The sequence below is a fragment of the Periplaneta americana genome, chromosome 11 (genome assembly GCF_040183065.1).
Source record: "Periplaneta americana isolate PAMFEO1 chromosome 11, P.americana_PAMFEO1_priV1, whole genome shotgun sequence".
In the NCBI taxonomy this organism is placed as follows: Eukaryota; Metazoa; Arthropoda; class Insecta; order Blattodea; family Blattidae; genus Periplaneta; species Periplaneta americana.
The window spans coordinates 93,462,968-93,490,067 of record NC_091127.1 but is presented as its reverse complement, the minus strand read 5'-3'; the positions used below and the strand labels follow the sequence as shown (position 1 = coordinate 93,490,067).

At 35.3% G+C, this 27,100-nt stretch overlaps 1 protein-coding gene across 4 annotated transcripts in view; it reads left to right on the top strand.

The window, feature by feature from the left end:
* The window catches only part of LOC138709195 (torsin-1B-like), a 215,259-nt gene that overhangs the window by 15,089 nt on the left and 173,070 nt on the right, over positions 1-27,100 (top strand). Inside the window, exon 1 of one of the 4 annotated variants that reach the window (XM_069839785.1) lies at positions 14,718-14,751. The exons of the other annotated variants lie outside the window; for them this stretch is intronic. Coding sequence (XP_069695886.1) covers positions 14,733-14,751 — 19 coding nt within the window. The 5' untranslated portion in view covers positions 14,718-14,732. Of the gene's footprint in view, positions 1-14,717; positions 14,752-27,100 lie in introns of those variants that run through there. 4 annotated transcript variants of the gene reach the window in all.

Here is a 27,100-nt window from a genome sequence, read left to right as displayed (position 1 = left end):
TGTTTACTGCTTATTTTCCTTTGATGTTCAGATGGCAAATAGTAACATCCACATGGATCATATTGAAATTCAGTATAACTCTGTATTAACCCTGCGCACAGTAGCATGCAAATTAATCCGAACAATGTAATTACTTATGCAAAAACACTCAAACGGGATAAAAAAAGGATCTAAGACATACCTCAGTAATCTATGTGGCCTCCCTTGTTCCTAATAACAGCTCTGAGATGATTTGGCATGGATTCCACTAATTTCCCACAAATATTCTTCATTTCTTCATTGCGAAACCATACACCAATGAGGGCAGAAATCATCCTCTCCTTCGTAGAACAATCCATTTTTTGCATTCTTCTTTTGCAAATTGACCATAAGTTCTCAATGGGGTTGATGTCGGGTCAGTTGCCTGGCCAGGGGAGTACCTGAATATTCTTCTTGCTGAAAAATTCTGTAGTTTTTCGAGACGTATGGTATGGTGCCAGGTCTTGTTGGAACACACCTCTGCCATCTGGAAATGATTTTTGCAGCTGGGATACGATTCTGGTTTCCAATAAGTGATATATTTGTCAGAATTCATCATTCCCTTGGTAGGTATTAATGCTCCAGGCCCTTCATGTGTAAAACAACCCCAAAACATTACTTTGGGGGGGGGGGTATTTGGGTTCTTGTTGGAGATGAGCTGCTGTTACTTTTTCGGATTCTTTCCATACGTAAGAAACACGGTGGCCGTGGACCTCGAAATGAGACTCATCGGAAAAAAGTACATTCTTCCAGTCAATCACTGTCCAGTGTTGATGTAATTTTGCCCACATTAAGCATTTTTTGCACATAACAGGGGTTAGCAGTTGCTTCTTAATAGGCTTACGAGCCCTCGTCCAGCTTCCAAAAGCCTATGCCACACTGTTGTGACGTGAATATTCGCCCCAGTGGTAGCCATTAACTCGCGGGTTAAGTCGACAGTAGTTAGTCTAGGATTTAATTTACTTTTCCTGACAAACGATCATCTGCAGGTGAAGTCTTCCTTTTCCGGCCACAGATTCCTTTTTTCTGGGGTGTGATGGATCCAGTCTCCCTGTATCATTTTATGATCGAATTAACAGTAGCCAAACCGATATGACATTCTGCAGCAATTTGCCTCTGTGTCATAGAAGAATGCTCTGCTAATGTTATAATTTTAGACTGTTTTCGTGGAGTTGTATCCATTTGTGAAGACGACAGAATGTACACAGGATTGCAGTATTAAGTCTTCAACACAACTGAAATGCTTATGAGCACAAAACGACAGGCAAAATGTCACATATTATAAAAAAAAATGACATACCTTCAACAATGGAATTACACGTACTACAGATGTCAATTAAAGCAGTGTGAGCAGCTATGAGGCCAACAATGACAGAAAATGTAAAAATATGTTGTGTTCGGATTAATTTGCACGCTACTGTAAGTGTGGCCCAAGACTGCAACATCTTTAGTGTGGCCGGTCTCTCAGACCATCCTACCAATATATTCTTTCTTTTTAGTTTTATTTCATGTTATGTTTGTGGGTAAGATAGCTGACTTAAATTTTGAGATATCTTGGGTTTAAATTAAGGACAGTTAGATACCAGGTCTTGGGTTCGAGCCTGTTATTGCAATACAAATTATTTAATTCCGTGTCCCATTCATTATAACTGGAAATACTTATAAATTGTGAAGAGATGAGAGAGTATTATTTTGAAGTTCATGGACTTTCATAATATATAGAGGGGGATTCTATAGAATGTTTCGCCTGAGGTCTGGCTTCAAATCTTGTCATTCCAATGATAATTTTTTCCTAAATTCTGAATATGTGTTAACTAGATAAAAGAAAGATTTATGGGCCTACTCCGTTGTGTGGATTCAGATTTCAATTAGTTACATTTTGGTAAAGGATCCTAGGTTCAAATCTGTCATTCCACTTCAGGATTTTAACTCAAGCCCCATTCTCCATATTTTGTAAGGGCAACGAAACTTGAAAAAGTATATCGTGTCCCTTTCAAACTTCCCACATTTTAATTAATCACTGGAATCACAGTCTACTATATACAGTCACGAAGCTTGGGATGATTTTTTGCAAATCTCGCGATAGTTGCTAGCCGCTTGGACCGCTGTGAGTACTAGGAACAATAGATTGTGCCACAGCATCGTGATCTAATACAGGCCTTAAGGAGACCATGTAACTCGCTTAACCTGATCACGAAGGGCGGCGTTTCAACCATATAAATTAGTTGGAATGCATAAACAGTAACATATGTTTCTCTAAAATGTATTGTAATTCCATTAATAAAATTTAAAACAATGATTATGAGACACTTCAGACATAATTCACTTGCGAGTTAAGATGTAATATTATTTATGGTGTGAAAATTACATTGTTCGTATGTGTAATACCTGCCTTTATTTCGATTAAATATTGCGAAATTCTTGTACATTCATTTATGCACGATTCAATAATTTTCAATTGCACCACACGGATATTTAGATATGTTGAAATTATAGGTTATGTTTACTGTATCAGTTGCCCCTTTCTGTCTAAATTTAGTGATATCCAATGCCTTGCCATTCATATGAAAATTGAGGCACTCAGAAGCAAAGTGATACAAGTGACATTTAGTAAGTTTTGAGATAAATGACTTTGAAATTGAAAAGAAAATTTAAAAAACCTGTTACAGAACTATGGTGCTGTAAATTTACAGTTGTATATGTTGGTACCTATATTTTTTTTTTTTTATCTTCTAAATAGAAATTATCTATTGTAAATCATTTTAGTAAAATAGGGTGCTAAAGTCACTTGTATTATTTTTCCACGAAAATATTTTTCTGGAGAAGTAATATAAGTGCAAAAGTTTTTAGTATTTGTATATTATTTAAAACAAGAACAAGAATATTGCTTACAACATTGAAACATTCCTATTTAACAGCATTTGAGCTTTCTGATTATCATATTATAATACAAAATGTGTCTGTATAACCGAATCACTCAGTTAATCTTCTTAACGTATCCAGCTGTTTGCTGACAACATAAAGTCCACTATAGTCTATTCAGTTTTTGTTTTTCATGAGAAGTGAGGGGTAATTTGAACGGTTTCATTATAGATGCCTGTTGCTAGCAGCCAGAGTAGTCAATATATACTGCAGAGCTGTGTCTTCTGAAACTGGTACTGATGATTTTAATTTACTTCTTTTGTGGTTTATGGATGGATAGTATAGAAGAATGTGTTCCACATCTTCATCATGATTATTACACCACAGACAAGTAGGAGTATCAGAAAGATTAAATCGGTGTAGGTAATTGTGTGACAATGTGACCTGTTCTGACTCTTGTTAAAAATGTTGACCATGTCTGGGCAATTTTTTTTTGTACATTTCCAGATTATTTGGTTTCTTTTGAACGGACTATAAAATTTTTCCTTTTCCACAAGAGACCAATTGTTGATCCATAAGTTTATAAAATGAGACTTTACTGAAGCAAAGGCATTGGATAGAGATATCACTTGAAGAGGTCTTGGTTCCAAATATGTTGCCTATTTCGCAACGTTATTGACTTTCTCATTTCCCGGTATAGTATTATTATTAGTATTATTTATTAATAGTTCAAAAGTACATAAACTTAATCTTAAAACTGATACATTCACAAATAATGATAATACACAATATTTACACAATTTAATAACAAATTTTCTATCATATAATTATTCAACTTATGTTGGTTTAACTTACACTTACTTCTATTTCCCGGTATAACACAATGACTAGGTATCCATTGAAATGTTATTTCCTTTTGGAGTTTTTTTAGTATACTTAGTTGTTTCTGAATTGGAATAATTCTATTTGCGTATAGGTTTGGCACATATTTAACTATATTAAATATAGCTTCCTTGTAGTTGGTAAGTATGCAAATAGATTTTTCAGAAATTTGAGTAACAAACTGAAGAGCAGCATCAATAACTAGCAATTCAGTGTCAAGACGGAGGAGGATGAACATGGTATGAAGTAACTTTCTTGATATTTTGAAATATAATACCCTGCTCCTGATAGCCCATCATCAGGGTTTGGAGATCCATCTGTATAAATTTTAAGATGATCCTTATATGTGCTGCAGAGTAGTTCCATGGCATCTAACTTAAGAATGTATGGAGGATCATTTTTGGAATGATTTCCTGGAATTTGTATGCTATGTTCTGGAATTACCCATTTCCATGGAGGAATTTCACAACTGAAGTTTTAACAATGAGTGGTGTCTGTGATATAGACTGGTATTTCTTCTCTCTTTATTTTGTAGAAGTTACACAGATATTATCTGGCAGTTTGAAGAATATCTGAGATCTGGATGAGACTTGCAATTTTAAATGACATTTAGATCCCTTTTTAATACATAGTGTCTGATAGGTTGAATATTACATCTGTAGGACTCCTACCGCGAGTATTCCTTGAACTTTCTCTTCCGTGCACTCTTCCACATCCTGCAGTCTTATTATAGGCCCATCCTTCATGCTTCAGGTCATCAAATATAGAGTAGTGTATGGGTGGGATGAATTTCTTTAGCTGTTGCAAGTTGCTCCACTTAGCAAAAGTTATCCTTATTGTATAGTTGGTCCAGCTCAATGTGTGCAGGCCTTCCACGAAGATGTTTCGAATAAGTGATATGTTACCTCTCTCCATTGTGGCAAATGAATTAGTCATAAACAGAAAAAACGCAACACTATGTAAACAACGCACTTGTATTAGTTTGCCTCTCAGACAAAACTCTGTATACATTGTAATATAAGAGTAACGCCAACATGGAGCAGCACTGACTGGAACTACACTTATATTACTTTTTCTCTGAATAGGAGTGACGTTAAAGGTTTAGAATATACACTTACCTCAATTAAAAAAAAAAATGTCACTTGTGTCACTTTGCTTCTGAGTGCCTCAATTATAAGTTATGTTTACTATATTTAACTTATATTCCTAAATTCGCAATCATACATTATAATTAAGCATAATGTCATGTATTATACCCCAGACATTCAATTTGTCTGTATTTTAATACTACAATTGAGTACTGAATTATTGTATTTATCTACTACTTAAGAGACGAAGTAACACAATTGTACGTACACTAATTTCATAGGAGTGGTATGGTAAATGTTGTGTCTAAAATTAAGGAAGGTAGATGTGCTAAATGGCGGCTGGGTAGCTCAGTTGGTAGAGCAGCTGGCTACGGACTGGAAGGTCCGGGGTTCGATCCCAGGTGGTGACAGGATTTTTTCTCGTTGCCAAACTTTCAGAACGGCCCCGAGGTTCACTCAGCCTCCTATAAAATTGAGTACCGGGTCTTTCCCAGGGGTAAAAGGCGGTCAGAGCGTGGTGCCGACCACACCACCTCATTCTAGTGCCAAGGTCATGGAAAGCATGGGGCTCTACCTCCATGCCCCCCAAGCACCTTCATGGCATGTTACGGGGATACCTTTACCTTTACCTTTTTTTTTTTTTTTAGATGTGCTAAATTGAAATCACAATATAAATTCTTTTTTTTTTAAACCTCAAAATAGCTTCCATTCTAAACTTGAAATGTTGACGTGAATAGATTATGTTAACATGTAAAATTCTCTTCACATTAAAATAACACAGTTTTGTAATTATTTCTGCAACATATTATGCAACAAGAAGTAAACGGAACTTATGGACACATTACACTAAATAAAGCTTATCAATGATATGCAATAAAGTTATAATATAATATTTCACTGAGCTCCATACACTGATATAGAAAACCCGAACAAACATTACGGCCTGGTCTAGATCGAAAAAACATTGAATGTGCCGTATTTCGCATTTTTGTGAAAAGCTATGTAAACTGTGAAATGTTTGTTATCGGTTGTAATAAATGTAAATGGCTAAAATACAATAATTTGAATAATAATATGGGACAAGGAGACGTTTGTGGTACTATAAATTGTAAGAAAAATAGGTTAGACTTATCCTTCTTCCGAAAGATTCAGGAAGGTGAGTTTATAGAATATAATATATATTTTATGAAAATAATATATAAACCTTATGTATTTCATATTTCAATAGTGGAAGGAAGGTGTTACTTTCAAAAAAAAAAAAAAACACGATATCGAAAGTACAATACATTATATGGTCTGCTAGGGAAAGAGTCTGTGATGAGGCGATAGTAGCGATCCTGGTGGTGAGCAACTATCTAAGGATGCACATTTCAGCTGTTTATGTTTGCATATTTAGTAAGTATTAAGCTTCGTGACTACATATACTAGACTGTGTTGGAATCATGAAATGAGACTGGTAATAAAAGAAAGAGAATCTCAAATAATTATTTCATTTGTTCTAAATTAATTCATCTGTCACATGTTCGGCAACAATGGCATAAAACAAAATGGCGAATCCGCAGCAATGTGCACAAACTGTTTTCTGGTATGCAGAGACGAAATAAATAATTACCCGTGCAAAGAAATTACAGAAGAGAATATGGAGGAAATGCGCCTGATGGGAAAATCATTAAGCCATGATGAGAAGTTTCTGGTGACTGGAAGTGTGAACAAACAAGCTCATGTTGGTGATTCATTGTTATGGAAATTAGTGCCCAGGGACAGGTACTACAACTTAAGAAAATCCAGTTAAATGATTGACTCCAGTTTTGGCTCAACATATCTCTGCGAATCAGCATTTTCATATTTAAACACGATTAAAACTTCTTAATGCTCAAGTCTCACTGATAAACATATGGAAGATTCTTTGAGGCTTCTTCTTACAAACTAGCCTCCTGATTTTCATCACTTGATGAATACAGTCCAGACATAGACATCACATTGATTCAAGGAGGCAGGTACAAATGTATTATTATATTTTGTTGTATTTAAAAATAGATTTGAATTTGGTTTTAAAGTAAAAATGGTTTGTTTTTATTACTATGAAATATTGCCTTCTTGTAACTTAGCAGTATGCAACAGTATTGTACAGTTTCCCTGGAAAAGAATGAGACGATTGAATATTCCCAAGTCTCAGATGTAAGGCACTGCGCATGATCGGAGACCAGAGCACTGATACACAAGATAACTAATATTGAGTTACTTAAATTCAGGCTATTTGGTTTGTTACTAGCATCGTCCCAAAATTCACTTCAAAAACTGCAAAAAATATGATAATATTACGTAAATAAAAGATAAATATATACATAAATCGTGTAGTTAAATCGACAATGGACCTTCATGACTAGATTGACACTCCACACAGAAAGAAAGCTTTCGTGTCGTTTCAATAGCTCAGGCAGCAAGACTTCTGCATGTTGTGTAGAAGAGAGCGAGTTCGATTCTTAGTCTACATCAATGATTTTTTTTTTTTGGTCTAAATAATGTTGAAATAGAGTCTTACAAAGTCCTCAGATTAAGTGTTAATGATCACAGACAATACAAAATTACAAGTTATATTATAAACGTTAATCTAATGAATGCATTTATACACACATACACATACAATGTAAGTGCATATATTAAAAACTAACAATTAAAATGAAATTAAAAAATATTCCTAAGCCACACAGACAAACTTTTACAAAGGTTTAGAGTCCTTAGGTTATGTCAGTGGTTCCCAAAGTGTGCTCCGTGGAGCCCTTAGAGCTCCGCGAATGATTCTCAGGGGCTCCGTCCGCGAAAGTTATGAAGATGACAAAAATTGCTAATTCCATCTAGTCTCTAGCAGGGAAAACGGAAATTACTTCCATCAATCGAAAAATACTTTCTGAGAAAGTAGTTTGTGTTCTTCTTGCTACATGGAAGCATTAATATTAGATCTACTCGTCACTGGAACTATCTCGATCTTTCTTGCTTACTAAGTACTCAATGATTATCGAAATTTATGTTATTTTTTATATACTGGGCAGGCAGCATTTGTTATTCGTGGTACGTGGAATCTACAATCTATTGACTGTTACGATACCTAAAAGATATATATATATATACATATATATATATATATATATACATATATATATATATATATATATATATATATATATATATACTGTGTATCTGCATGTTAATTTGATAGCAGATGTGTTAGCTAAACTTTCGTTGAACCGGAACTGTGGCTTAAGATGGGCTCCCTAAGACCTAAGAGTCATTAGCCATCAACTAGTGCTCAGTCAAAGGGAGATAACAACAGCTATAACCTTACTTTCAAAGAAAATAGTGCGAATTCCTGGGAATTGAGTTCGGAATATGTTAAACATGATCTTATCTCAGAGTCTAGGATGCATAGTGTAGAGGTATTGAAAGTAACAAACGAAAATATTGTGATTTATATTTAATGATAAAACACACTTGTTAGGTCAATAATACAGTGTTCATTGATTTTATGAAATACATTAAAGGTGATATGTTACAGTTGTATGAACACTACTTATTAGTGTTCATACAACTGTAACATATCACCTTTAATGTATTTTATTGTGATTTATATTTGGACATGGGATTCACTGAGTTTGCTGATGAACGTCCACAGTGTGTGATATGTAACAAGGTTTTTCCCAATAGTTCTATGTTCCCTGCCAAGCTTAGACGGCATTTCTCAATTAAAAAATTCACAAATAAAACTGCAGACTACTTCAAAAGAAAAAGTGACGAACTCCATGCAGTTCAGACAAAATTTTACCTCGTGTAAAAACAAACAACGAGAAAGCACTGAAAACGTCGTACTTGGTTAGTCATGACCAGACTCTTGGTGGTAAACCTCATCCTTGCTGAAACTCTTATGAAACCACTATTAGTGAAGGTAGTAAAGTGCATGGTGGACGAGAAAACTGCAAACTTGATTTCCAGTGTGTCCTTATCAGATAACTCTGCATAAGCAAATCCAGAATTTATGAAAAGACGTAAAAAATATAATGATTTCCCGTATCAGTTAAATGAAATTTTCGTTACAACTTGACAAATCCACGGTCTTTGCCGGATTAGCTATGTTAATGATGTTTGTGCTGTATGAATTTTCAGGTTCTTTCATGAAATATTTTGTTCTGCAGCCATTGCCATCCTCTACAAGCGGTACTGAAATTTTTTCTTCTTCATTGAAAACTCGATACCGTGGGACAATTGCATTGATGTGTGCAAAAATGGCGCAAAGGCCATGGTAGGTCCTGTTGCTGGCGCTGTTACAAGGGTCAAGAAAGTTTTAAAAACTGAACAAGTAGTCACTGTGTACTACACCGACATGCCCTCGCAATGAAAAAATGCCAGCGTTATTAAAGCAGATACTAGAAAACGCCGTCAAAATTATCAACTTTGTTAAGGCACGACCTTCGCAGTGTAGGCTACTTAAAATTCTGTGTGAAGATATGGGTAGTATACACAAGTCATTGTTAGTAATATTACACACAGAAGTGGGATGGTTGACGCGCGGTAAAGCGTTGTCCCGATTACATGAACTTCGAACGGAAGTTTCTTCACATTTTTTAATTACCAGAACAATTTGCTAGGAGATTATTTGAATGATCAGGAATGGTTGTACAAATTATGTTACATGGCAGACAGTTTTCAAAAATGAATTCAACACATACATACAAGGTAAACGGAAGACTATATTCGATGCTGATGACGAAATTGTCGCACAGAAGAAAAATATAGTGTTCTACATAGAAAGTGTCGACAATAAGGATCTTACATTTCTCATTGACTTCAAACTTTATAGAAGAAACTAACATAACAATGAATGTCTCATTCATAGCAATAATGAAAGAACACCTTGACAATTTGCTTCCAAATATGAATTCATACTTTCCAAGGGACACTCAGGAATCGATTCGAAAGAAATATGAGTGGATTGTAGATCCATTGCCAGTGATGTCAAAGCCAGCAGTCCTCACTGCTTCAGATATGAGGTCCTTATAGACATGGTTTCGAACAGCCAACTTCAAGCACAATTTAAAAGCAAACCATTTCCTGAATTTTGAGCTAAGTTAGGGGAGGATCTTTTGCTATTAAGTTCAAAAGCTAAATTTCTCTCACTGCCATTTGGTACTGTGTACCTCAGTGAAACGATCTTTTCGAGGTACACGGCTACAAAAACAAAATATCGAACTTGTTTCGACACAGAAGACGACATACGTCTATGACACCGGACAGTGACAAACTCTGTCGCAAGAAACAGACACATTCTTCACATTAACTTCGGGTGTACATGTAACATTGTAACATTTTTTAAATATCTTAACTACTTGTTAATATCATTTTGTAGTTTTAAATAAATTATATCCAGTACTTTTTTACTATTTTTCCTTTATTAATATATATATATATATATATATATATATATATATATGTATATATTCATACTTCCGTTTATTTATCATGTGAAATATGCTTCATAGAACGTAGACAGATAAAACTAAAACGTAAACATTTCTTGGGGCTCCACGAGAAACTTTTGCTTCAAAAAGGGCTCTGCGGGTGAAAAAGTTTGGGAACCGCTGGGTTATGTCATTTGCTGAGTAATTATTACAATATTTTATTAGTAGCTTTCCCATATGTGTAAGAAATGCACTCACACAAAACAATTTTTGTTAAAAGTCTGGCTTTGGATTATTCCATTCTCACCCCTTCAGTTGATTTTAACTATTTTATCTACGTGTTTGCAATAGTGTTTAATTTAATGTGCATTCAATTTTATTCACATTATGATTGAATGAAAAAGCACTGTTGCAGTTATTGACTAATTACATATATTAATACTAAATATTAAATACATCTGTTAAGTAACCAATTGCAGTATCTTTTGCAAAATCTTGAATGTTTAAGTTGTTAATAATATTTCTGTACTATATACTATAAGACGTTAAAAGAATTTGCAATAGATTTGGGATCCTCTACTTTATAATCACTGGTTTTAATGAAAAAATATTTTCTTTCTTAGGATATTTACAAGTTTAACTTTAATAATATTCTGAATAGCTTTAATTGCATTATCTGAATTTTGTACTTTTCTATTCAAATGTATTCTATTTCCCTCTTTCATAATTTTTGATAAATTACACTGTACTTCTTGTAGTATTTAAGAACATGAGGATCATTACATTGCAACTCATTACATATAGATTCTTCTTTTTAATACATGACATTTTTAAGTCCCTGCGTTATCTACATTTTTTTACTTTTGAATTTTTTCACAACATTGAGTGGAGAACATCCACTGAAGTGATTCTGAGATTAAGTGAAAAATACAATACATTTACTCTTAATATCAGTAGTACCAGTATGATATACGTTTTTGCAAGATTCATTTTTTAGACATAAATGTAAATAATCACTAGATACAGCATTTACGACCCTTTTTTAGTTTTTAAATTAATATTTTGAAATTGTTCAGTGACATTGGAAACACTTAGGATTTGTTTATTATGTTCAGACAAGCCATTGATTATAGATTCTGTCGAATAGAAATTCAGTCTAATTCTGTGTACAAAACTTTTATCAATGGCTGTGCTACTTCAGTTTGTATGCTGGTGGGAAAATTACTCTACGACTAAGGTTTTCAGTTTCAAGGAGTGAATTTAATTTACTTTTACGGAAAAGTTCCGAGAGATAATCTATGTTTATGTCACTACAGATCACAGATTCCAAATGAGATTTCTAAAGTCTTTTCTTTACAAAATCAATGTTGGCTATAAATATTAATAAATAATGTAAGAAATATGAATTATTGTAGTTATAAGTCTGATTTACATTATAAAAAGCAAGAAGTTACATTCCACGGCAAGATTCGAGCTGTCGATGTTTGGTTTTGTCGTCCAATGCTTAAGTACAGACCTATTCAATGCTTATGTTAATAATGTACAATTTAGCTGTAGCAATGTGGTGTCAAAACTTGGGGTTTGTTTACTTAATGTAATTAGATTTAATTTGATTAGTTTCGAAACAATTGGACTTCCTGTTATATCCTGTTATTTAAATATTTAAGTTAGAGTTGATTTATTAACTCTTAATGTGCAAGATTCCCCTTATTTCAATAATTCTATATCAGGTTAAATAGTCATTGTCTACACTAAAGTATTATCGTCATTTCTCATCATTATAGCTCTAGTTGAGGCTGGATATGGGGCTAGATCTGCTGGCCATTTGGTCAGTGTTCCTGGAAGTACAGCCACGAGGTGGGTTCATTGTTGCCAAAATTTAGGGGAGGTCGAAAATCGCCCTATTCCTGGGCATCCGCGGATATCTTCATTGGAAAGGGATGCTCTCTTATTCGAGACAGTTCGACAGGACCCTTTTCGGACTGCTAACGAAATAAGAACAGCATCTAACTTTCCCGGTTCTTCACAGACTGTGATCAGCAGGTTGAGGAACCGCGGTATTAGGAAATATTGGGGGAAGCACAAGCTGTCGACCGTCCTGCCTTCGCTAGCAATCAAGTGGATTTTGATTGGAGAAATGTAATTTTTTTCGACGAACAACCATCTTGAGTGATTACGAAGGTCCTGTCCATGTCTATCGTGAGGATGGTCTCTGACATTATCAGCTCTATGTGCACCGACGTGAAAGATCGGGGCGCTTTAGCGTATCGTGTTGGGGGTGGATGTCTTACGATGGACCTGGCCTTATAGAACGCATTGATGGCCGGTTTAATGCGGAACTTACGATCACAATCTGGAAAATATATTCCTTCCTTCCACCCGAGAATGTTTTCCCGAAGGAACATTGCTGTTCCAGCAGATAACCATCCCGTGCACTATGCCGCAAGCATTCAAAGATGGTTTCAAAGGAGACCCCAGATTGAAATCATTAATTGGCATCCGAAGTCACCTGATTTGAATGTCATCGAACATTTATCGGCGGAATTGAAAAAGAGAAGAATAGCCACCTATGCCCACGGACGCCCTCAAACTCGAAACGAATTGTGGAATCAAGTTGTTGACACCTGGGAAGATCTTGCCGGGGATCAGACCTTATTCCACAATCTCGTGACTCCATGCCGGATTGACTTAGAGTTGTAATAGAAGCTGATGGCATGTGGACAAGATTTTAAGTTAACAGGTCTCGTTTTGTTTCTTATGATTTTTGTTTGAGGAAGAATACTTTTAACTTCCAAATAAGATTTTTTTTTTTTTTTACGAGGTTCAGCCCACTTGTAAGACCCAGAAATTGGGCATAAATTATTCCATATTTTTCCACAAATTAGATAGTCGAGGAACTCTAAAGAAATTAATTACACCTCAATAAAAAAAAAGTTTTACCTGGGATCGAACACGAGACGTTTCAGTTATACAATGCAACTGACATGCTACTATATGAGCTACCAAGACAAGACAGTGACAGCAACAGTCTAGATCCCATAGCTGGCATTTGCCATTCGGTACAGAGAAGCAATGATATTTTGTAACTCGAGCTATGTTGTGAAGTCATGGCCTTAAATGGCTATCTTCTCGTGTTCCTTATTCTGGTCCTTGTCCTTGCTGTAGTCCTTGTAACAATTCTTGTTATATTTCTCATGGTACTTATTTTTACATTGATATCAAGTGAAACGCGCTGTAGAACTTTAACTTCCGACGACCAAGAGTCGTCTCATTCCTTTTAAGAGTAACTGTACATCATTTTTGTTTTTAGTCTTGAAAGTAGATCATCTGTGGCAGACCTGGGCAACAAGTAGATCACCTATGGCTTAAAGTTGCCCGGGCCTACTTTATGAAATTGACCATCTTGTTTTATATCAAGGTAAATAAAAGCTATTTTGTCAGTGTCACAAGAAATGCAAATTCATATGCAGACCTAAGAAGTGCTATGTTTCACTTCATCTGAAAGATTGTTTTCTAATTTACCACATAGCATGAAATACACTGTTCATTATGCTTTCTAAAGCTGTTCATTATCAGTTTTTGCAAAACTTGCTAACTGAAAAAAAATAAATTTTACAGAAGACACAAAAAACTAAATGGAGACAAGTAGGTCATAGGTGCAATGATCACACTTTGACACACTACAATGAAGAGAAATAATTCAATTTTACTAAGATACCTTTAACATCGTGTAGAGCCCTGCCTTATGTTAACGAATCCACCAAAATCTCAATTTTGCAAATTTTGCAGTTAGCAAGTTTTGCAAAAACGGTCCAATTGGCTATTTCATGTAATATTTTGGTTCTTTACATTTAATACGTAATTTTAACTTTTATAGCAGCTTAAATTGACACTGTTCTTTTGAAAGGACACCTGTTTTCAAAGAATGTATTATAGATAACACATTTTTATAAAATAAATAATTTATACATCACATATTCATTATATATGAGGTCTCGCCTACCTCATTGAATATTACACGACTACTATGAAGTAGCCAATGTGTATTATCACCATTTAATACGAAAAAATTCGTTCCGGCACCAGGAATCGAACTCGGGACCTCTCAGCTCTACGCACTGAGCGCTCTTTCCAACTGAGCTATGCTGGGATACGATTCACGGCGCCGCACAGTGGGGCCAAACAGCGTTATTCTTGGCAAAAAAACAAAAAACGAATCTTACAAAAGTAGCAATATTTTATATTCTAACGATAGATAAATCCCTGAACTATACGTTTTTGATAGTGACAAGGTGACTGGGGTGCAGCTGACGTCACGGCGAATATCAGAACCTGAGCCTAGCTGAGTCAGTGAGAGAGAAGCTTGTGCACGGGAAGTAGTTAAATGCGTCATATTGTTGTGTGCTGGTGGAACTACGAAGTGTGGTTTAACATGATGTCTTTACCATCAGGTAAGAAAATTTTAATGCAATTACATATAGGTTTTGTGGATTTTGTAGTGGTTTATGGGACGATAAAGAAATGAACCGAAAATGTGAAAAAGGGGTAAGTTTTTTTTAAGGTTTTAGTGTATATCAGGGCATATCATGTTCTGCATCTTGACATTTATGTTTATTTCACACATTATACTTGCCGTAAATGGAAACAAACCCTGCTCATATTTGCTCATTTTGGAACAGCAGCGGTTAAAAAATTGACAGCTTCTAAAAATTAGATAGCCAAGTACGCTTGACCTAAACACCCACAGCATTCGTATACATTTTCTTCTTTGCAGGATCGGGTTGCAACGATGGTGTTTTTATAACTAGAAGAGAACTTTATGATACAGGACGTGTAAAATTACAGGAGCAAGTTACGGTTATGAAAGACTTCGTCCAGATGAAGACAAAATGGCTCTCTACAACAAATTTCATTTTTCGTGTCCGATTTTAAGAAGAGATGGCAGCAAGCTCGTAGGATAGAAGAAATATTTTTAGAGAAGAACAAGGACTGGTTAGACTCACCAGTGAGTGAGGTTATCCGTCCTTCACGCACGCATTAGGTTCTTTGAGTGTTTGCTCCATCTTGCATATAAACTTCTCCTTGAGAAATGGCAAGCTCGGGGCATCGAGTAGAAGAACGTTGTCTCGAACACAAAGAAAACCATTCAGTATAGATTTAAAAAGATATGGGATTGCTAGTAGACAAACCAAAACCAGGCTTCGGCAATACAAATGATGGGAATACATCAAGGTGATTTTTTGAGAATCCGGCCTTATCTGCAAGCATCACTGGTGTTGACATTGAAATCATCAGAAGATTCAATATAATTTTGCAAGTGAATTCTTGTGGCCACGAAATAGATGTGGAAAAGTTTCTCAAGTATGCGTTCGAGACAGCCCAGCTCTTTGTACGGAAATATTCATGGTACGTCATGCCTCCAACAATTCATAAAATTCTAATCCATGGTCCAGAAATTATCCGTCACTCTATAGTTCCCATTGGTCAACTAAGTGAGGAAGTCCAAGAAGCTAGAAACAAGGAATTTAAAAATTACAGAGGTGGTTTCATCCGGAAGGTGTCCCGAACAAAAACATATGAAGATGTCCTCAACGTGCTGTTGATATCCTCGGATCCGATTATTTTTTCTCTCTGGAAGATGCCGAAGAAGAAAGCCAAGCAGTTTGACAAGGAGTGCTGGACATGCTGGATATTCGTTCTGCAGTACACGACAGCAGCGACGACACTGGCAGTGCAAACGAGGCTGAAGAGTCCCAATGTTAGCTTTTTGTAATTACTTCCTAATTTTCTGCTTTGTGATTTGAAATCGCACTTTTCGTTGATAGAATAGCTTTACAAAAACCAAAAACTACTTTTCTTACTATGTAAATGACATTGAGACAATAAAATCTTTTTTGCCAAGAATAAGTGGGTTTGGCCCCACTGTGCGCCGGCCGAACTCCTCTCATAATGTTTTACGGCCTTACTACCTGCACTTTAGATAATGAAGTCATACATGCAGGAGCGCATACTTAAATGACTTTTATGACCATATTCAACATCAGTTTGTGACAACTGCTAACAGTTAATACATCACATATATATATGAGGTCTCGCCTACCTCATTGAACATTACACGACTACTATGAAGTAGCCAATGTGTATTATCACCAGGGAAAGGATTTATATGTAAATACATATTTACTTATAAAGCTAATATAATTTATATTTTGCATTATCTTTATGTTTCACAATGTGTAGGGTTGAAAAATCCTACTTTTATTTTCCATATTTTTCCATATTTTAGAGTTTAGTACATATTTTCGTTAATTTCCATATATTTTCCATATTTCATATAAAACAGTCCATATTATATTAGGTTTAACAATAAAACAAAACAAAATTCCATTAACTTTTAAAAATACATTTCAACAATAGAGATTTAAACACATGTTCAGTAATCCCTTTAACATCAGAGTTATTTGAAAATTAGCAGTCCTATCAACAATGGGAAAGTAAGTTACAAAACTGTATTAATTTAATTTAAAATTTTTAACAGACTTCAGTTGTGCAGCTCAACAGTTAAATGCCAGTCAGAGTACACATAGGTTCAGTTTTGTAAATCATACTATAAAGACGGTAAATATGCCAAAAGTACGTCATTCAGTCAATTTAAAATCAAAACTAACAAGTTACATTTCAGAATTTAAAGAAGATGGTTTATCAACTGACAATAAAATATTATTTTGTAATTTGTGTCAGTGTGCAGTATCATCTACACAAAAGTTCCTGGTGCAACAACACATTACAACTAGTAAACATCAGGCCAACAAACAACTAAATTCCAAGCAGAGACAATTGTTTTTAACACAACCAACAACATCGAATGTAAGATCTGAGTTTAACATCGACCTGTGCCGTTCTCTCATCTCTGCTGATATTCCTCTCTACAAACTAAAGAATAAGGTCTTCAGGGAATTCCTTGAAAAATATACTCAACATACAATCCCGGATGAGTCAACACTTAGGAAGACGTATGCTCCATCCATCTACGATGAGACAATACAGAAGATAAGAGGTGAAATGAAAGATAGTTCAATTTGGGTTTCCATTGATGAGACTCCCGACAAAGAAGGTAGACTTGTTGGTAATGTAGTTATCGGTTTGTTAAGTGAACAATATTCTGAACGAATTCTTTTACATTGTGATGTTCTAGAAAAGTGCAATAACAAAACTATAGTTAAACTGTTCAACGAAGCTATGGGTATCCTGTGGCCAAAGGGTATTATGTACGATAATGTGTTATTCTTTATTAGCGATGCTGCCCCTTATATGGTCAAAGCTGGACAAGCATTATCTGTTGTATATCCTAAATTGACTCATTTTACTTGTGTGGCGCATGCATTTCATCGTGTGGCAGAAGTGGTCAGAGACAATTTCCCTAAAGTAGATTTGTTGATTTCATCAGTGAAAAAAGTATTTCTCAAAGCTCCCAGTAGAGTTAACGTGTTGAAAGAAATGTACCCTGAAATTCCATTGCCACCAAAGCCAATTTTAACTAGATGGGGTACATGGCTAGAAGCAGTTGAATATTATGCCGAACATATAGACTCTATTAACAATGTTCTCCTTGCATTGGACTCTGAAGATGCAGTCTCAATTGATACTGCGAAAACAGTTACCTGTGACATAAGTGTGAAGAATGACTTAGCTCACATTCAGCATACATTTTCATGCATCATAAAAACGCTCAAAAGTCTCCAAAATAGGCACCTTTCACTATCTGAAAGTTTTGAAATTATAAATAGTACTGTGGAACAACTGAATCGTGGTAGAGGTAAAGTTGCAGATGCAGTAAGAGCTAAGGTGGACACTGTACTTTCAAAAAACCCTGGATATGAAGAACTACAAAAGGTTGTTGCTGTGATGAGTGGTGAATCAACAGTGAAGATTAACTTGGACTTATCCCCAGCAGACATTGTGAAATTGAATTATGTACCAGTTACTTCTTGTGACGTCGAACGCTCTTTTAGTCAGTATAAATCTATCCTCAGAGACAATAGAAGAAGATTCACTTTTCAGCACTTGAAAGAAATGTTTGTAACCTATTGTTATGGTAACAGACAATAAAAATTGTGTTTTGTTGAAACTACATTGGAAGATAAGGTACGTCCATTATATTTTTTGTTTAGTTTGATTAAAATGTACCAATATTTAACGTACATAGTCATTTTTTTATAATTTTAAGTCCATATTTAATTCCATATTTTGGTAAAAATCCATATTTAATTCCATATTTTGGTAAAAATAACTACATATATATTTACATATTTCATATATTTTTAGTCCATATAAATCCGTTCCCTGATTATCACTATTTAATACGAGAAAAATTCGTTCCGGCACTGCGAATCGAACCCGGGACCTCACAGCTCTACGCGCTGAGTGCTCTTTCCAACTGAGCTATGTGCTCCTGCATATGTGACTTACATTGTCTAAAGTGCAGGTAGTAAGGCTGTAAAACATTACAAGAGGAGTTCGGCCAGCGCTGTGAATCATGTCCCGGCATAGCTCAGTTGGAAAGAGCACTCAGCGCGTAGAGCTGAGAGGTCCCGTGTTCGATTACCGGTGCCGGAACGAATTTTTCTCGTATTAAATGGTGATAATACACATTGGCTACTTCATAGTAGTCGTGTAATATTCAATGAGGTAGGCGAGACCTCATATATAATGAATATGTGATGTATTAACTGTTAGCAGTTGTCACAAACTGATGTTGAATATGGCCATAAAAGTCATTTAAATATGCGCTCCTGCATGTATGACTTAATTGTCTAAAGTACAGGTAGTAAGGCCGTAAAACATTACGAGAGGAGTTCGGCCGGCACCGTGAATCATGTCCCGGCATAGCTCAGTTGGAAAGAGCACTCAGCACATAGAGCTGAGAGGTCCCAGGTTCGATTCCCGGTGCCGGAACGAATATTTCTCGTATTAAATGGTGAAAATAATTTATAATTTGACATTTTAATCATCTTTTCAAGTTTTATTATTATTGAAAAAAAAAAATTTTCGGCACTATCTGGGTTAAATCATGTAAGTGATGCTATGTGAAGATTCATCTTTAAGGACAAGCAAGCTTATTAAAGACAACAGTTTATTCGTTTTGGTACTCTATAGTTGAGTTGCTGAGATCTCCGAAGCAAAAAGGAACAACCGGACAACACCAGGTGCTTTTATCTAGTGTGGTATAAAATAAATGTGAAGTTTTCGGTCAAAGCAATTTCATCTCCTCCACATTATTGACTCGACCACCTTAAATGATTCTTTATAGGCTACTTGATTTCCACTCGCTTATAAGTGGTGACTTAATTCAACAGTCTTCAGTCTCTTCTGTAAGGATTTTGCCATGTGCCAGACATCAAATGTTAGGAAAAGCAGTACATAACATTTTTCTGATTCCACAATTCCTATCTGAAAGGAACAGATCTATTTTTAGGCCTTCTGAAATCAGTTGAGTAAGCAAAGACTGATATGCTGGTTTTTCTAACTCACCAGAAACTAGACCTCTTTGAAGTAGAATAAAATCGAGAATTCTATCTGCAATAATGTCCATCACTGTATATGTAACATATTTAGCACTAAAACCCAGACTGTCATATTGTCCATCACCTGCTGTCCAGACTTCAACACTAATACATTGTAACTGCTTATCTCGTTTTTGACCCCAAACTGATTTGAATGCGGGACTGATGTAGGTTATAATAAGTATAAAAATTATCTTATCCCAGAGAGACCAAACTTAAAGTTTCACAAAAGTTTTTAAAGAGAGTGTAACCTAATCTACTTACATACTGAGAGGTAGCGAGTTTCACAGAAGAGATTCTCTATTAACATATTCCTGTGATCGCCATACCATTTTATGACCATTCACAAACTCAGTATCAATATGTAAACCTGTCCTCCGGCATGAAGCTTAGTAATGACTAAACATGCTAGCAAACATTACACACAACAAAAGACAATTCTGTGTTTTATCCCTGCATTACCTGCAACCAGTAAGTCACTTTCCAATTCATCTTCTTTTTCAGCAGTGTCACTATCACTTTCAGTACGAAAGACTTATTCATATTTGTATCTTCTTTGCTTTCATAACCATTTTCTATGTTTCTGTAAATTTCGCGACCTGTCATACAGCACACCAATTTCTGGACACTGAATACACGACTCCAGTTTTTCACATTCTGAAGTTGAAACTTGAAATTCCCCATGATGCATTTCTTCCATGAAACTTCCATAATTCACGTCACAACATTGGAAATTAGTGCTTGCTTCAGTTTCTGTCACTGCTTCTCTTACAACTTTTTTCATCAAATAAATGATATCTTTCTTTCTTTTTTGAATTTAGATGAGTCTTCTTTTCCCTTCAATTGTAAAGGAGGCACAACGTTGTTTTTCAATGCTCTTAGAGATTTAGCTTCCATTAAGATCGACTTTAAAATTGAGGGATAATAAAATTCATCACCTAAGGCTGGTATTCATAGTCGACACTTTCGATTAAAATGTCCTTTGGAAGACGCAAAGTATCACTTTTCCGTTGCACAGTCGACACTTTGGTGCAAAGGAACACTTTGGATGAAAGTGTAGTTCCGACCACACTTTGAGCCGAAAGTGGCACTTTGTATAAAAATGGCGAACGTCTTGGAAGTTGTCGAACTATTAGAACGTGCGGAAGAGATGGCACAATTAGTGGACAATGTACAAATTAGAGATAGGCCTAAAGACAATCCTGTGGAATTTTATAATGATATAGAATTTAAAAAAACAGTTCCGATTTGATAAAGAAACTTATTGAGATTGCTTTTATTTTCGATGACTGGTTGACAAAAACGAATAATAGACGTTTGCCAGTGCCTCCAATAATACAGTTATTGACTGCATTAAAATTCTATGCTACAGATATGTACCATACATTAATATATATAATATTATAGTTCAGGTATTTCTGTAGTAACATTCGTATATTTATTACCTCAATTTGATGAAGTAGGTAGATATGCCTATATAACCTATTTTTTATTACTGAAACGAATTTTTTAACTTAAATAATATTAAACTAACTTCAATCTAATGAAGGCATAATTATCTTAAATTAGCATTGAGAGACCTCACGTGCCTGCCTTCTAAGCAGATTCCATAATTATATTTGGTTTAAAATGATTTTGATTTTTGTTGACTACCTGTATTTTGAGATAAGATTTATCATGATGTTGATATAATCATTACTGTTTTGATACCGGTAATAGGCCTATATATTTTCACGCCGGTAAGCAATACATCTACTGTCTCTAGTTCATGTGCAGTCATAACCTCACCATGAAAAGAGATCTCATACTATTAGGCCTATTTTGTTTTGCATTGTAGAAACATTTGGCATTCAAAATATTCCTGAAGAGCAGGCAATAATGGAAACGAGAGAGAGAAAATAGTAGTAGTAGTAGTAATAATAATAATAATAATAATAATAATAATAATAATAATAGCAGTAGTAATGTGTTTATCTCATTCTTTTTTTACTTCTATTCACTATTCACGAAAAAGACAAAAATGAAAATAACGGAAATAACACGATATATCAATGAAGCAGATACGTATAAAACCTAACCTAACGATATAAATTTAATGATTATATATATATATATATATATATATATATATATATATAATATACAGTATATACACAAAACTTAACCTACTCAGTCCAACTTAACCTAACTATATAAACTAATAGAAGATATGTAGGCTACAAAAATCTAACCGAACTGTATAAATCAATGGAATGGATACATACAAAATCTAACTTAGCGACATAAATCAATGAAAAAGATATGTACAGAACCTAATCTAACTATATAAATTAATGGATCAGTTATGTACTGTACAAAAACTAACCTAATTTCACCAGCAGTATCACTAACTATTTAATAAAATGTTATGTATCTGAACTGACTGAAATAATCTAAACGTTCAGCAACAAAAACTAGAAACTGAAATAAAACAACTTTAAATATATATTTTCTTCCTCGCGCAATCAATAGGCTCCCAATTCAAATCACAAGCATTGTAATTTGTAGGTTATACGTCATTAATTTGTTATTGTTTGTTCACTTGTTTTGAAAGGCATTGTGGGACTTCTATTACCAACCAAATTGTAACTCTACACTCTGCTGGCGTAAAGTGACACTTTGTGAAGTGCACTTCTTCAATCGTCTATGAATACCACTAATATGAAAGAGCCACTTTCGTCAAAAGTGTCACTTTGCAAAGTGGTGATATAAAGTGTCGACTATGAATACCAGCCTTAATCTCTAAAATGAATGAAATATACAGCATTGAAAGGAACGAAGCCCTTCTGATTGATTCTCTTCAATCAGGCATTGTATAGTTCATTATTTGTTTGTTTGGGAAATGGTGAAAAGATACAGGCTATGGCATTTTTTTTTTTCTTTTCTTTGTTACACTCGATTGCTGCACCCAAAAACACAACACACAATCACTTTGAAAGTAACTGTGTCATATTGCAGGCAACAATTACACTGGGATCATTGTCTTAGAGATGTCTGATTTGTTTTCCAGTTATTCAGAAAATGAGAATTTTTAAACTAAATTTACACGATTTTTAAATGGATAGGGCCTTTAATATATGCCAAACAACATTGTATGCATGCATTCCATATCTCTTTGATAGCTAAATGGGTAGTGCTTTAGTCTGCCAAAGAAATGTTCCGTGTTTGATCCCTGGCTATGATTGATTTTATTATTATAGCACCTTTGGAATTTGAACCTGTGTCATTTAGAATTATATATTTCTTGAATACATTTTGGAAAAATTATGTTGCCATACCAAAAGTTTCTATTTTCTTCCTTCTTAGACTTGTTTTCTTGAAGACGGATTATGATATTATCACTATCATTAAATATATGGCTGTATTAAGAGTATGTATAATTGAAACTATACTTTCAAATGAATCATGAAATATTATGTTCTCTGCACTTCTTCTCAGATTGTTTATAATGGCACTTCCTTGGCAACAAAAACACTCTTCCCTTCTAGGCATAGACTGACATTCCCCACAACTGCACCAGTTTAAATTTTCAATTCTTTCTTCCATTGACACACCAGTTACACTTACGTCAAGAGTTGCAACTGATAAGGTTTTATTCCACACATACTGAGCGATCTAAACAGTGAGGTGTGTATTTGCTATGTGAGCTGGGACAAGATAACATCACGAAATCAAGTGGTAATATTTTCATTGTTGAATTACTCACGATCTAGAAGTCGTATGATAGTGCTATTTTCTGCATTGTAGTTCTCTCAGAAAAAGCTATAACAATAAATATAAAAGCAAAACCACGATTTTTAATCATCAGAGAGGGCCTTTAATATCTCGTATCTATTTTTCAATCGGCAAGCATCTACACATATAAATGTTGTTTCTCAACATTCTAAATCGTGATTAGAATGCATGTTCTTATATATATCACAACATCAGGACTAGTTTTAATTGTGATGATTACCTATGACCCAGATCTTGGTAGTTACATCATTTTCCTTCTTGCTTCCCAATATAGGCTAGTTACGAGGAGGATCCAGGAAATAACGACCGTTCGCGCATACCCGCCGCGCAGCTGACTCCCCTTCCTTGTTTGAAGGTCAGCTGGCTTCCTTAACATGTGTTCTCATAATGTTGTGAGTACTGGTTGCAACAAGTCGCCATTGTGCATTTTGTGTTACTTCAAAATGAACGACGTGATTGATAATCCTGCCGACTGTGAGGTGAGGAGTGTGATTCGATTTTTGAATGTCCGACATTTGAAACCTGCAGAAAATTACCGGCAATTGAAAGAAGTGTATGGTGATACTGTAATGAATGAAAGAAATTTGAGAAAATGGTGCGAAATGTTCAACAATGGGCAAACAAATGTCCACGATGAAACTTGACCCGGACGCCCATCACTTATCACAGAAGACCTGAAGACTAAAGTGAACGACAGAATCTTGCAAGACAGGCGCACATCACTCGACGAATTGCATATTGCCTTTCCTGACATTTCTCGTTCTTTGCTTGGTGAAATTGTGTCGCAACATCTTGGCTACCACAAAATCTGTGCACGATGGGTTCCACGGCAACTGAGTGACCAACACAAAACTCAGAGAATGGCCTCAGCATTGACATTCTTGATGCGATATCACACAGATGGAGACGCCTTTCTTGATCAAATTGTGACTGGTGATGCGACCTGGGTGTCTCACAACACCCCAGAGATCAAGCGCCAATCACGTCAGTGGCATCATCCCTCATCACCCAAGAAACCGAGAAAATTCAAACAGACTCTCTCAACACAAAAAAGTCATGGCTACTGTCTTTTGGGATCGTTTTGGAAGTGATGAAGAGTTGAAGAAGACAGTGAACACCTGGCTTAATGAACTGGCGGCAGAGGAGTATAACGCGGGAATTCTAAAGCTAGTGAACAGATACGACAAATGTTTAAATGTAGGTGGTGATCATGTAGAGAAGTAAAGGAAGCTTCAGTTATGTAACAGACTTTGTTTTTTCAAATAAATATATATATTTTTTTAATTATTACAACAAAACGGTCGTTATTTCCTGGATCCCCCTCGTACATGTATATCTTTTGCATTTTGTCTGTCTTTACTTAGGGCACTGCACTGAAGTAAGTGTTCTCCATTCATTACAGCATCTGTGTTGCATAACATACAGGTATTCGTGTCGAATATTTTCATCCTGTTCAAATGGTGTGCCAGCAAGTCATACCCTGTTAGAATTCTAAATTTGGCTACAGCGTCCTTGCAGTCTAATGAATGTAGGGGTTTTTCTTTGATATCTGTATTGATCCACTTTTTCCTTAGAGTTTTGTTTTGATGTGCTTAATATAAGTTTGATCAAGTTTTGTATTAATTCCTTGTATTACTGTGTTTTGGGTTGCGATATTTTGGTTCCCTTTTTTGCCAGGTGGTTAGCCTGTTCATTTCCCACTAATCCAATGTGTGAGGGGATCCACTGTAGTACAGTGTGTTTTTGTTGCCTTCTGAGCATTGTTAGCAGTTTCCTGCTTTCTGTTATTGATGGGATTTTAGGTGTGGTATTTGATGCTATTGCTTCTATAGCTGCTGTGGAGTCTACCAGATTGACTGAAGTTATGGATTCTGATCATTAAATTTAGTAGTACTACTTCTAGCTTTACATTCACCTTCAAAGGCTGATTTACCTTTGCCTATGGTGTGTAATGTGCGAATTCTTTGCAGTAAAATCCTGCCCCAGCATTTTCTTCGATCTCTAGTCTTGAACCATCATTGTACACTCTCCACCAATCTGGTTCAGGATACCTCTCAGCTATTGTCGCTAGTGATATTTGCTTTATTTGGATGGAGTTCATATCAGCTTTTTGCCAGAGAATCCTTGAAGTTCCAGATGGTGGTAATCTATTGGATTGACTGGGGAAGGTGTTATCTAGGGCTTTAGTAATATTGTTATTGTTACTTGTTGAAAGGATTTTTGAGTTTTCAAGGAGTTGTCTGTTATATCTTTTTTTTTCTTGTCATTTTACCACTTGAAATCAGTTTACATCTAGTACTGCAGCTGCTTTTTGAAATTCAAGTTCGATTGGTTTGTCTTTCATGTATAATTGCATAGCTTCTATAGGTATTGTTCTTACTGCTCCAGTTACTATTCTAAAGATCCGCTTCCACTTAGCGGAATTGAATCAAACAGAATTTCTCTTTACAGTGTATTTAAATGGAAAATAGCAGAAAGCAGCATCTCGAGTCGAATTGAAGTGAATCAAACAGGATTCAGGAGCTAGAATATTTATTCCACTATCAGAACAGAATTTATTGTTTCGGATATGATCATAAGTTCTTGTGAAGCCTTCATAAAAAACAAATTAACCATATCCACTATTGGCGGCATAATTCATTTGCTATTGATAGTTATTGCTGAAATAGTATGTGTACAAAAATCACAATTTAATATGAACGAAGAACAATTAATAAATCTTGTGTAGAATTATTCTATTTTGTATGGCAAAACACAGACACAAAAGTACTTTTCGGTTCGATTATACTAGATGTGACTGGCAGCAGACTTTTCATTTCGATTTGGTTCGATTCTGCTAAGTGGGAGCAGGCCTTAAGAGTTCTATTTTATGCAACCTGTAATTTTTTTTATGTCACTGTCTGATGCTGTGGCGATTACCTCTGCACCATATTGTAGTATTAGTTTTACATAGGTCTTGAAAGGTGAGTTGGGGTAAGTGCATTCCTGGGGCAAGTGCAACTTCACTCCATATCTCTGTAGTTCATTTGAGATTCGTCCTGCCATCTTGGGGAATGTTAATCTTACTCCTTAAACACTGTTCTTCTGAAATACATAACATACCAGAAAAATTAATAAAATGAAATTTGAAACGTGTATTCGTAGCTCAAAGAACAGAGAATATGCACTTGCTCCTTGACCCTTGATTATGCTCTATTCATTACCACGTAAAGTTACAGCCTGGAGATGCTCTTGCCCCATATCATGGGGCAACTGCATACTCTCAAAATTATGTCACTTATTTGTTTCATAAAACATGCTTCGACAATTTATGCAACTGATAAGATGAAAATACACAGAAACAACTACTTAATATACCAATAAAATCTTAGTTTAAAATAAAAAGGGCTCAGGTGTTACTATGCACCAAAGTTGAACTTTCATATTTAGGGGGTGCACTTACCCCAACTTACCTTATGTGTTA